The 12,792-nt window shown below is 48.9% G+C and overlaps 1 protein-coding gene across 5 annotated transcripts in view; it reads left to right on the top strand.

The window, feature by feature from the left end:
* Positions 1–12,792, top strand: part of FRAS1 (Fraser extracellular matrix complex subunit 1) — a 409,483-nt gene that overhangs the window by 197,954 nt on the left and 198,737 nt on the right. For all 5 annotated transcript variants that reach the window (XM_082726544.1, XM_082726546.1, XM_082726545.1 and 2 more), the window contains 3 exons: positions 5,821–5,964; positions 10,502–10,642; positions 12,216–12,356. In XM_082726544.1, the coding sequence (XP_082582670.1) occupies positions 5,821–5,964; positions 10,502–10,642; positions 12,216–12,356 (426 nt within the window). The remainder of the gene's footprint in view (positions 1–5,820; positions 5,965–10,501; positions 10,643–12,215; positions 12,357–12,792) is intronic.

Genomic DNA, 12,792 nt, shown 5'->3' with positions numbered 1-12,792 from the left:
GAAAGCTACCTTTCCTGTAGCTGCTGGAATGTTCTCCGAGGGCTCTTTGTGTCCTGTCTAAGGAACCACCTTTCCCACCGTCTCTTCTGTCCTTCTCTTCGGTCTCCTGCTGCACTTTACTTTGCTGCCTTCGCAATGACATCATGTTTGACACCAGCTGAGACGAGGTGTGCTCGATCCCGCGGCGCACGCTGCTCCCCAGGTCGCGCGCGCCGTCCTCTGCTTGCTCAGATAGGTGACGAGTCGTCTCACCCCTGCCTCCTGAGCCACTGTTACTCCCACTCTGCAGGTTAGGACGGCGGGGAGCGGTGAAGCTAAGTGTGAGGTGGAAAGGACATTTTTTCATCCGATAAGAGCTTCTTGTTTCTTTTTCTAAGATGTTATTTATTTATTTGACAGACAGAGACCACAAGCAGGCAGAGAGGCAGGCAGAGAGAGAGGGGGAAGCAGACTCCCTGCTGAGCAGAGAGCCCGATGTGGGACTCGATCCCAGGACCCTGAGATCATGACCTGAGCTGAAGGCAGAGGCTGAACCCACTGAGCCACCCAGGCGCCCCGAACAAGAGCTTCTTATTGGAGATTTACCCACCGTCTCCTGATGACACTTTAGAACTTGGCAAGTCCTTCCCTGTCATTCGTGTGACGAGGACGAAAGCTAATGGTTGCTACAAAATGGATACGACGGGAATGGAGGAACTTGACTGTGGACGACACAGCTGCTTGTGTCTGCAGTTCCGGCTGCTTCTGCGGAGTCGCTGGTGAAAACCCCGTGGCGGTGTGGAAAGCGGAACCGCAGCCTGATGACTCCGAAAGGGCCTGCTGATGAAGTGCGCAGTTCCCTGGGGATGGCTGAGAAACGTATTCCAAAAGGCCATGGGAGGGTGAGGGACCAACGCTCCTTCTCATTTCTGAGGGGCATTTTGAACTGCAGGCTGAGCCCACCGGGGTCTGGGAAGGTTTCCTGGAAAATGAGAAGTTGCCTGTAAGAAGTGCTTCTTTTTTTTTTTTTTTTTTGTTAAAAGATTTTATTTTTATATTTGACAAAGAGAGAGAGAGAGATCATAAGTAGGCAGAGAGGCAGGCAGAGGGAGAGGAGGAAGCAGGCTCCCCACCAAGCAGAGAGCCCGATGTGGGGCTCGATCCCAGGACCCTGAGATCATGACCTGAGCTGAAGGCAGAGGCTTAACCCACTGAACCACCCAGGTGCCCTATGTAAGAAGTGCTTTTAACACATCCCTGGAGAGGGGCTGCATTTTATACTTAGAGAAGCACAGATTATAATTTTTTTACAGCCATCTTCTATCTCAAAATTATCAAGGAACAAAAAGCAGTTTCTTATTTTTAGAGTCTGGTTTCAGTATAGAGTTGCTGAAAGAAAAGTAATTCATCTCTTTTCATTTTGAAATGAATTGCTCAGCAAGCCAACACATGTCTTGCTATGCTCTAGAAAAGTCAGGGGCTTTCCTAAATAAATTATGTGCGGCATGTAAGATAAGAAGATGGTTTTCTCTCATTAGCCCTCTTTTTAAATTTATTGCCACATTTTCACAATATACAATTCAAACTCTGAGTGAGCTGAAATGTTTCACTAAGAGCAATTATGGCGAAAAGTCAGCGAGTGACCTTCTACTTTTCCTAATAAGCCAAGGGTAATAAAAGCCACATGTGAAACCAGCCTAGAAGAAGAGATTATCTGCAGTCGCATGTGTTCAGTGTTAGAAATTAGAATCAATTGCAAAACACAGTAGGAGTACATCACTATAAGAAGACACAGCTCAGGGACGCCTGGGTGGCTCAGTTGGTTAAGCGGCTGTCTTCGGCTCAGGTCATGATCCCAGTGTCCTGGGCTTGACTCCCACATCAGGCTCCTTGCTCAGCAGGAAGCCTGCATCTGCCTCTGCCTGCCACTCTGTCTGCCTGTGCTCACTCTCTCTGACAAAAGAAAAAAAAAAAAAGTTAAAAAAAAAAAAAAGAGAGACAGCTCAAGAAGAAAAGGAAAAGAAAAGAAAAAGAAACGTCAGCTCAGCAGAGTCCTGTATTGAAGAAATAAAAATCCCTTCTGCAGACTTGCCTGACCATCGAACATGCCATTTGTGTGCCATGGAAACAGAGAAGGTGGCCTCCAGTTGGTGCTCTGTACAGGCACGCCATAAGTACTTGTCATCGGAAGGAGATCTGGACTTTGATTTATGTAGTAGGTAAATTTACAGCCTCAAGTTTATCTGTCTGAAGTTATCACCTGTTCCTGTTCAGACTATGACGTCGTGGTTGGTTGTTTCCATGTAGAAGGTAACGGATAGGATGACTCTGTCATAACCAGTAAAAAAAAAAATCTGCCGTGTATTCATTTAACGTACATTTATGGAACACTGACTTTGTGCCAGTTGTCAGTCTGGACACTGGGGTGGAGACGATTCCAAGGTGGCCCCCGTTCCAGAGGATACTACATTCTGTTGAAAGGGATCGATCTGTAACCAAATGATTAGGACAGTCAGATCAACAGCCGAAGAGAGGAGGTCCACCGAGCTACAGGAACGGAGAGGAAGGAGGGACGGTTTGAACGAGTTCAGCAAAGCTTCCCAGAGGTAGTGACAACTTAAGCCTCGCAAGTATAACCAGGATCACGGGGGCTGTGGAAGGAGCTGGAGGCATTGCCAACTGGGTGAGTCCCAGGTGGGGCATCGGGAGCCCATGGACCGGTAGAGGCAAGCCTAGAGCAACCTGCTCTGTGGACCTGGCCTGCTCCAGGGAGGTAGCCCAAGGCAGGGCTGAAAAGTTAGGTGCAGCTCAGTTGGTGACGGGCCTGAGTGCCGTCCCTACGCCTGTAGCCTCTATCCTGCTCATTCCCTGGCCCTGTTCTGATTGGCCACACTAGGGATCATGTTAAAAAGAAATTTAACAAGTAGTACGGCACAAATCAGATTGGTCAGCGGGTGGCGGGGGCGGTGGGCAACCCCGAGACCCTCCCCTGTGCCAGACCTTTTGTTTGCTGGAGCACCGTGTCTTCTAAGCTTCCCAGGGATGAAACCAGGGTTATCCGGAAGGGACCAGGATGGTGCTATTTGCTAGCCAGGTTGGAAGTATATTTACTGTTTTAAAGCCAGTGCAGCTGAATGTCTGCACCACTCCAGGCCAATCCCCGAAGAGAACTAGGAGGTCGTGCTTTAATTTCTCCCCTCCTCTGTGCTCCCCGGACAAAGGCGATTTCATCCCTTAAGAATGTCTTGGGTCAATTACCCTCTCCTCTCCCCACTGCAGAGTAAACTCTCTACGAAGCAAAACTGACTAAAACTCTTACCGATGAAGTCCCAGGGCCTCGCCTGGCTTCCGTGACACTTGCGGTCCGGCCCCTGCTGTCGTTGGAGCCTTTCTTCCTGTCCACCTCTCAGGGCCGTGCTCCCCGGTGCAGTTTGTGCAGCGCCCCCAGGGAGCTCCGGTCGGGGGTGGTTTGGGTGTTTCCTGCAGCAGACTCGCCTCCTGCGGCCGGCTGGGAGGGCCGCGGGCTGGCCACGGCACCCTGCGTGGGGCCGGTGCCGCTGCTGAACACGGGTAGATGAGCCCCGCACACCCTCTTAGGAATGAGTTGGGTTTTTCGTTCGTTCTGTTTGTTTGTTTGGCTTTGAAGCGACTCCTGAGTCAGTAGGGCTGAGGCACAAGCAGGGATAGACGCTTGGATGGCGACTCTAGGCAGTGGTTGAAGGGTAGCGGGCACCGTGAATGAATCACCGATTTCATGGGTGTTCAGGGTGGACTTTGTTACTGGAATCTTTGATCCACATCCTTAATTATCATGTACTTTGGGTAGCTTATCCCGATATAAAGTGTCCTCATGTAACACGGTTATAAAATATCAATATAAAATAAAATATAAATAAGGCGATAAACTATATATATAGTATGATTATATTATAAAATTCTGTTAATTATTAATATCATTGATTAATTATAAAATATAACGAAGATGTTCAATAGCAATGAAGTCCCGAGTGTGGAGTTCGTAAATAAGTAAACCTTCCTCCAACTCTGTGTTTCATCCGCTGCCGTCATCTCTTGCTTGGACCAGAGCCGTGGACTCCATGCTGCTCTGTCTCCCTCCGTGCAAGTCCCTTCATCCTCTCCAGACAGCAGCCAGAGAGAGCTTTGACGTGTGTTGATCTTGCTTAAACCTATTTAAGACTTTACGTTACACTTAGGGTCAAATCCTCATTTCGTTCCCCGAACTCCAAGGTCAAGTTTGATTGGGTCTCTGCCTATCCCTCGCGCCATGAATCAGTCCAGCGTGCCCCTCTGAGCCCTGCTGGTCCCTCTGGGTCTGCGAGCTTCACGAGGGGGGCAGCCTTCAGTTCCTTGAAGCCCTGGTCTCTTTTCCTGCTCAAGGACTTTGTTGGTGCTGCTCTCTGGCTCTCTCCAGGGCTGGCCACTTCCCATCCTTTAGATCTACCTCAAGTTGGTTGCTTCCACTCCCTCCACTGTCATTCTTCATCAAAGAGCCCTTCCTAACATTTTTTAAAGCCAGAGGGAAGGAGCAGAGAGAGGGGGAGGGAGAGAATCTCAAGCAGGTCCACGCCCAGTGCCAAGCCCCACACGAGGCTCCATCTCACAACCCTGAAATCACGATCCGAGCGGAAATCAAGAGTCAAACAACACACTGAGCCAGCCAGGCACCCTATAGCTTTTAACAGAATTTGTAATTATCTCTGAATTTGTTGGGGAAGGAAAGTTGTCTGAAATTAAGGCTTTCCTGTGCAGTTTCCAGCGGAGAGGAAGGGGTTGGACCTTGAGATGAGCAATGAGGGCACCCTTTTCTGATCTAAAGGGATACATAATGGAATTACTTAGGTAGAGAGTCCCCAGTCTCTTCCAGTCAGCAAAGGCATTTCCTCCCCCAGGTTTGGTCAGAATGAGTGCCTCTGCCGAACAGGCTGTGCTCCACGGTGAAGCAAACACTTTGGAAATGAGGATGCATTAACAGGAGCATAGGTTGGGGTTAGGCATACAGTTAACTGACTTTTAATAACACCGATCACTCAGAATAGACGTCTCTTTGCAGACATGCTAAGGTGAAAAGCAAACACGAATAGTAAAAACCAAATCCTGGAAGAGGAGGGTATTTCTGAGTGTTAAAGGAACAACTCTGGTTTAGGAACAACATATACTTAGCAAGTTAAGTTGTAAGAGAGAAGTATGTCAAAATGCATGTTGAGAGCAGAAGCTCGTGGCAGGGGGGTGGGGGTGGGGGACCAGAGCCCAGTGTTGGGGGAGGACCGGAAGAGTCTTTAGGGAGGATGGAAGGAAGGGGGGGCTGAGAGAGAGAAGACAGGGGTGAAGGCGGGGAGACAGCCGTGGAAATCCAGCAGTAGCGCGTCTTTCAAGGTCTAATCAAGGAGAGAGTACCTGGCATCCCTTCTTGCTGCTGCTTCATGGTGCTGGAGGCACGACTGGTGACCCTGTGGACACTCCAGTGTCTGGTTATGAGAGACAGGGTGGCACGCTGAGCGAGGCGCCTCTGACCTCGTTAGACAGACCATCTTTGTCTAGACGACGATGGCCCCCTTTCCTGGGATTGCTGTGACTCGAAAGCCTCGATGGCTGGTTCCAAGTCTGCGAGCAGTATTTTATTGCAGTTGTGCTTCTGGCCAACAGAAATAGTTATTTTTGGTGGCGGGGGGGGTGTCTTTCTCCTGGGGCCTACATATGTGCATCGCAATTTGGGAATGACGTCTCCCACATCCTCTTCATGAATTTGAAACCTTTGAAAGAAACCGTGCACCCAGTCCTTTCTCCGCCGGCGTGTTCACCGATGATGCCGTTTGCCCGCAGCCTGCCACGAGTCCTGTGCCGCCTGCTGGGGTCCCACGGAGAAGCACTGCTCGGCCTGCAGAGACCCGCTCCACGTGCTGAGGGAGGGCGTCTGTGACAGCAGCTGTGGCCTCGGGTTCTACGACCGGCAGGGGATCTGCAGCCGTAAGTGCCTGCTCTGTGCGCCAGAGCCGCGTTCTTTCTTCCAGCATCCTTTGTTTTATTAAAACCATAACATTTCTTTTAGTCAACAAGTAGGCAAATGGCAGGGGCACCGGGTGGCTCCGTGGGTTAAGCCGCTGCCTTTGGCTCGGGTCATGATCCCGGGGTCCTGCGGGTCCTGGCGTCCAGCCCGTGTCAGGGCCCCTGCTTAGCGGGGAACCTGCTTCTCCCTCTCCCCCTGGCTCGTGCTCGCGCTCTCTCTCTCTCTCTCTCAAGAGATGAAATGTTTAAGGAGCTATGCAAATGGCCACTACCGTCCACAGTGTTTCAGCAGTTTGCAAGCTCTTCTTTCCAACTGGCAGGACTGCCTTTCCTGCCTCCGCTTCGTGAGAGCGTGGTGGGTGCGGGGCTGGTTCTGGCCCCATCCTGCAAGGTTCCGGCTGCTCGTTCCAGACTCCCAGCTGCACGGAGAGGAGCAGGGCTTCCTTCCTCCAAATTCCGAGTTCTCCATCGGTGCCCGACTGCACCCGAGTGTCCGCGGAGACAAAGGCGTCCCCGGAGCAGCGAGCCGCAGACCTACCTTTGTGTTGGTGTCGCTGACTTAAAGCCGAAGCTGTGACTGTGTTTTCTGTCTTTCTTTAATGCCCACGCCAAGGTGGTTGAGAGTTAACTCAGCTTCGTGCTTCCTTCCAAGCGCTTTATGAACATTAACCCACTGAGAGGCAGGAAGGCATGGGGGAGGCGCGACCCCGGGCACGTTGAGTGCCCTCTCGGTGCGTCAGTTTCCCTTATGTAGCTCGGGGGTAACCGTAGCTCCCGTGGCAGACAGAGTAACGGCCCCTCAAAGATGCCTCCGTCCCAATAGCCAGCGTTTGTGACTCTGCTGCCTTGGATGGCAGAAGGGACTCTGTAGGGGTGATTCAGTCAAGGATCCAGAGATGGGGGAGACCACCGGGCCAGAGTAACCACAAGGGTCCTTCTAGGAGTCTGAAAAGTCGATCTGAAACAGAAGCAGGAGTCAGGGTGAAGCCAAGAAGGGGCAGTGAGCGTGCAGGCGGCCTCTAGAATCGGGGATCTGCCGCAGGGCTCCCAGCAGGAATGCAGTCCAGCTGACGTCTTGACTTTAGGACATCTGACCTCAAAAACTGTAGGATAGGGAGCCTGGGTGGCTCAGGGGGTTAAGGCCTCTGCCTTCGGCTCAGGTCATGATCCCGGAGTCCTGGGATTGAGCCCCGCATCGGGCTCTCTGCTCAGCGGGGAGCCTGCTTCCTCCTCTTTCTCTGCTTGCCTCTCTGCCTACTTGTGATCTCTGTCTGTCAAATAAATAAATAAAATGTTTAAAAAAAATTTAAAAAAAAACTGTAGGATTATAACTCTGTGCTGTTTCAGACCAATGAGTCTGGGATCGTTTGTCACAGGAGCAGTGAGAAACTGAGACGCACCGGCTCAGAGGGCTGTGGGAGGACTGAGTTGATACAGGCCGGCATTTGGCACAAGTGCTGTGCCTGGCGCCTGCTGCTCCCAACGATTGCTGTCATCGTCCTCATTTTCCGGATGAGACAGAGACGTTAGGAAACTTGCTGAAGGTCACGTAGCTAATACGGGGCAGAGCTGGGATTCAAGCCTCCGTCTTCTGGCTTCGATCTTACCTGCCTCCTAACTGCTCTCCGGCTGTAAGGACGCGCCTCTCTCCGCACCTCTGCTGTTTCTCTCTCCTTCTCCTTCTTGCCTCCCTTGATCCTCTTCTCCCCCCTACCCCCTCCTCCTGTCAGCCTTCAGACCCGCCGCTGCCCTGTGGACATTGCCAAGTCCACGGGTGGGCAGCGGACAGTGAACAAAAGGTCCAGACTGAGTTTACTGTGATGGTCATACCTATGGACAGGCTGTGATGACTGTTTTTTTTTAAATAACAAAGTCCACTAATCCAATAGAAATGTGCAGCCCCTAAAACTTTCTTGAGTTACTGTCCTCGTTTTGTTTACTGAGCAGGGCAACAGCAAAAGTGAGATGATCTTTGAGACTCAACAAATCCACGTGTCTTGGGGAAGAAAGCTAGCCCTTGGCAGCTGCTTGCTTCAAGCTGTGCGGAGATCCGTCAGCATCACTGGTGTGAAAAGTCTCCCTTGCTGTGGACGAGTCACAGCGGCTCTTGTGTGGAGTTGGGAGAGAACAAGGCTTTCGAGAAAGGCCAGGTGGCTGTGTTTTCATCTTTTTCGGCCAGAGCCACTTTCCCACGCAATTAAGCCAGATGCGTTCTCTAAAGGTCAGCAGACGTCAAGTTCACACTAATCCAAAGGCATTTAGCCTGTAAGTCCCCAAGGAGACTGGCTACTGTCCCTGATGAGGGGCTGTGACACTGACCTGCTCCTGAGACGTTACATCTGGATTGAGAAAGTGACTTCTGCTAGGGAAGCAGGTATTTAAAAAACGGTTATTAAAAAATGAGGGGTTAGTGTGAGCCTTGAGGCGGTGCAGGGTGGAAATCGACTTGGGCCCAGAGGTTGGATGAAGAAAGCCAGAGCTCCTTGCTGACTGGAAGCGTTAAAAAAGAAGACTGCTGAACAGGTGGCTTAGGGAGAGGGTGTGCCTCTGAAATGCTATCTGCGTACGTTGGGAAACAAAGCATCAGGAAAAAAAAAAAAAACTCCCCAACAGGAGGATGGGCCATTGCTGAAAGTCAGCCAAGGAATCCATTGATCCACGAGTAATGACCGATCGCCTGCCGTGTGCTTAGCACGATGCACGGCTTTGTGACACCGCGGACGTTGACCCACAGGCCTTTGGATAAAGACTGCAGTTTGTACTTTTCCTAAAATTCTTAAGAGTTCTCCAAGTTTGTACCAAATGCCTTCAGAAGCGTTCATATAAATATTTTCTAAAACGTCAGTGAACCAAGTCACTGATTGGTATCGGGATGTTAATTAAAACGTCTGATGCTGATAACGCTGACTTATTTCCAGTTCAGCTTAGCGCTGTCCAAGATAAAGACTGGCTGGTGTTGGTTTAATAATTTATAACCGAGCAGCCCGTATCGCTAGAAATCTCAACGTCAAGTGCTGAGAAAAATCCAGCACAACCTGTCATACACGGCGGTGTGCCCCGGCTGGAAGAATTTACAGCAGCCGAGTTCATTGGCGGTTCATGCTTTGAGTTTTACAAATGTTAGATATAAAGGGTGGGGAAATTCAACAGACAAAAACCTCCTCCTCCTTTAGTCTTTTAAGTACTTGTGCTGTTATAAAGGGCTTTTCTGACTCGGGCTAACACAGTAAATGAGAGTAAGTTCAGAGGCTTCTGTTCACCGTGCACTCCCTCTCTTCCTTCCTCTTCTGCTTTTTTCTCTCTTTCCTTCCTTTAGATTCATTTCCCTTCCTCGCCAAGGCAACTATTTCATTGTTTTATTTATTTATTTATTTATTTAGTGCACACACGTGTGAGTGAGCGGGGGAGGGCAGAAGAGGAGAAAGAATCTCGCGCAGACTCCGCGCTGAGCGTGGCCCCGGACGCAGGGCTGCGTCGCACCACCCCGAGGTCATGACCTGAGCCTAAACCAAGAGTCAGACACTCAACCGACCGAACTACCCAGGCGCCCCTATTTTATTTTATTTTTTTGTTTTTTTTTTAAATTAACATATAATGTATTATTTGTTTTTTCAAATCATACATTTCATTTTTATGGGTTCATGTAAAATGAGTATTCTTTCGAGTGTATGTACCCTTTTGCCCCCCTTAAACGATGCGTTACAGAGTTCACGAGGTTCTTTTTTCACTCCGCATTACGGTTTGAGTCACCTGTGTTGCTGTATCAGCTGGTGCTCTGCTTCTCGCTGCTGCACAGAACTCCCTGGGCTGCGGCCCCATGGCTCACCCGTCCGCTGTTGACAACGGACTCCCCACTTCCCTCCAGCCCTATGCTGTCACGAGAGAGCACCAGGGAACGGCCCCAAGCACGCCCCTTTATGAACCTGTATGGAAGCTGCCCCTGGGGTGGGTAACTGGGAGCAGAACTGATGGTTTCTTCACTTTCCAGATTCTTTATTTGACTAAGGGGTGCTGACCACCTCACCAGTATCCACACTCTCAAGTGTGAAGCTTGTCTCATTCACATCTTTGCCACCATTCGGCATTATCAAGCTTCAGACTTTTTTTCTGGCTATTAGGTATATGGGGACACCCCATTTTCTCTGCATTTTTCTGATTATTAATGAGTTTGAGAATATCTTCAACCCCTATTGGATTGGCATCCCTACCCCCCAGCCCATTTTGACTTTAAATCCTATATTATACTGGGTATGCTGGTGGGTGTGGCTCAGAGTATTTGTTATGCTTGGTTCAACGAGTAATTATCCGGTTTCCTTCAACTGTGAAAACAGAAAGTACAGAGTACTTTGAAATGTTAGAATCAAAGAAACAGAACTCAGCGGAGCAGCGAGACAATGTGATTTCCATGTTGATACCAACTGTGGGCATTGTAAAGACTAGACTTCTGCGCTCCCTTTGCTCATGATTGACTTTCTCTGGTGGGTTTCTTCCCCCTTAGCTTGTGACCAATCCTGTAAGAGTTGTGGCCCCAATAGTCCCAGGTGTCTTACCTGTGCTGAGAAGACAGTATTGCATGATGGGAAATGCATTGCTGAATGCCCCCATGGGTACTATGCTGAGGCCACTGGCAGATGCAGAGGTAAGTCAGGGATAATCATTATTGACCTCCTCCTCATCATCAAAATGCATTTGACACGTTGACACTACCTAGTGCTCTATGATGTTTACTTAAGAATTTGTGTGTATGATGAGAAGATGTCAAATTGAAAGGAATAGGTTTCTCATTGTAAGACCCGTGTGTATTTGGTGTGGGAGTAGGTGGATGCTGTGGGACTTGAGTGATGAAGTAAAAGACTTATGCATATCCATCATCATTAGAGATCATCTGGTGTTTTTCACCATGAAGAACATCTTTAAGATCTTCGTATAGTCCTCATGTACTTACAAACCTTCACTAACTTAGGTCGTAGGTATGACAAAATCATTTCTTAGATGGCATGAGCACATACCTCAGCAACTACAACACATCACAAAAATAAAATTAAAAAATTAACCAAGTTTGATAGCTTGTAAATCTGAAGTCCATATCTATTGAAAATTTGGGCTTATGTGCTATTTATATATTGTTCTTTCAGATTTATATGACTTTAACTATGAAACATGTAAATTTCTATTTACATGTGCTTGACTTGTGTCTTTCCTTCGAGACAACTCCGGGAAGGTCCTGCTGCCTGGGGCACCTTGATTGGGGCACCCTCTCCTCCAAAACAAACATACATATCCTCACTTCACCTATAGTGTGGGTTTGTGGCAGAATGTTTTAATCTGCCCCACAGCCTTGTCTTGGCAGCGTCCCTCTTGTCTGCCAACCTCTTTAGTCACCCAGTGTTTATCCCTCTTCCACGACATCCTGCCCTCCAGAGTCTCATCCTACGTCCACACTCCTCTCTGCCCATTGTTTTCTGGAGTCTTCTAGTATCTCAGTCCCATCTCTTAGGACAGGCCCTGGTATCATCTGTAAACCAGTCAGAGATGTTCCACTATTATCACCCGGGACTAAAGCAGCAGAGATGCATGCCCGACACTGTCATATACAAAGATTGTTTAATGGAAGTCTGCCTTAAATCCTACGTTAGACCTAAAAATATCTCAAATGATCCTTTAGTCCAACCTCACAGTGCATATGCCAGGGATCCTGAGCCTGGAGCGACCCTGACTTGGCTAAGGGCATGGACAAATTAGTGGACAAGCCAGCCAAAATTCCAGCTTCCCCAGAACTCAGACAGTTACAGTTCTCACTCTTCCCCTGTTCAGGTAGGGGGTTTTAGGTTCAGACAGACCTAGGGCTAAATCCCTACACTACTACTCATTACCTCTGTGATCTTCAGTAAATTTTTTAACTTCCCAAGACCTCAGTTTTCTCATCTGCACAACCTCATGATTGCTATGAAGATTAAATGCAGCAATGTGCATAAACCCCTTAATGGAAACATTAAGTAAAGGGTAGCTGGTAAATAACAGAACATGTATAAAAGATGGTAAGAGGTCACTGTGGGCAGTCATGGGCATCCAACCCCTCCTGAAGCATCTTTCCCCCGACTTAGTGTGACAGCTGAAGGAGGTTGAGGTGACACAGAAGGGGCTTCCTGGCATATAAAGAACCCTTATGAGTCACCTGAGTTCCCTGGTGTCCCTCTCACTCTCTTCCTCAGCTTGTCACAATTCGTGTGCCAGCTGCTCTGGACCCACGGGCTCCCACTGCACAGCCTGCGTCCAGCCCTGGGCTCTGCGTCAAGGCCACTGCCTGTCCAGCTGTGGAGAGGGCTTCTACCCTGACCACGGGCTCTGCAAAGGTACTGTTGGTGTCCTCGCCATTCTTAAGAGACTTTCCCATCAGAAGGAAGTTAATTTTCAGGACACTTTTCCCCTACAGTTTATCTTCTGTGGCTATGTATATACATTCTGTGCTTTTTTTTTTTTTTCTTCATTGCCAAGGAATAATCTGAAGAAAAAACTATGTTGGAATATTTGTGATGTCGCTCCTGAAATTCATGACTTTTCTGGCCATCCTTGAGAGGATGGCCATTTCCTCGACCATACGATCATACGTTAAGACAAAACAAAACTCTTACTTCCTCCTTTTCCATGTTCTCCTAGCATTGCTAATGTGTTTTGTAGTCTTCATTTTGTTTTTCCCTGAAGAACCTTTCTTTGTTAACGATATAGCTGAGAGAACTGAGTTAGTAGCAATGCCTCTGGGCTGAGGGAAATGGAAAGTCTTAAATAGCT

Source organism: Mustela nivalis (assembly GCF_964662115.1).
Source record: "Mustela nivalis genome assembly, chromosome: 4".
In the NCBI taxonomy this organism is placed as follows: Eukaryota; Metazoa; Chordata; class Mammalia; order Carnivora; family Mustelidae; genus Mustela; species Mustela nivalis.
This window is presented reverse-complemented; position numbering and strand designations above follow the sequence as displayed.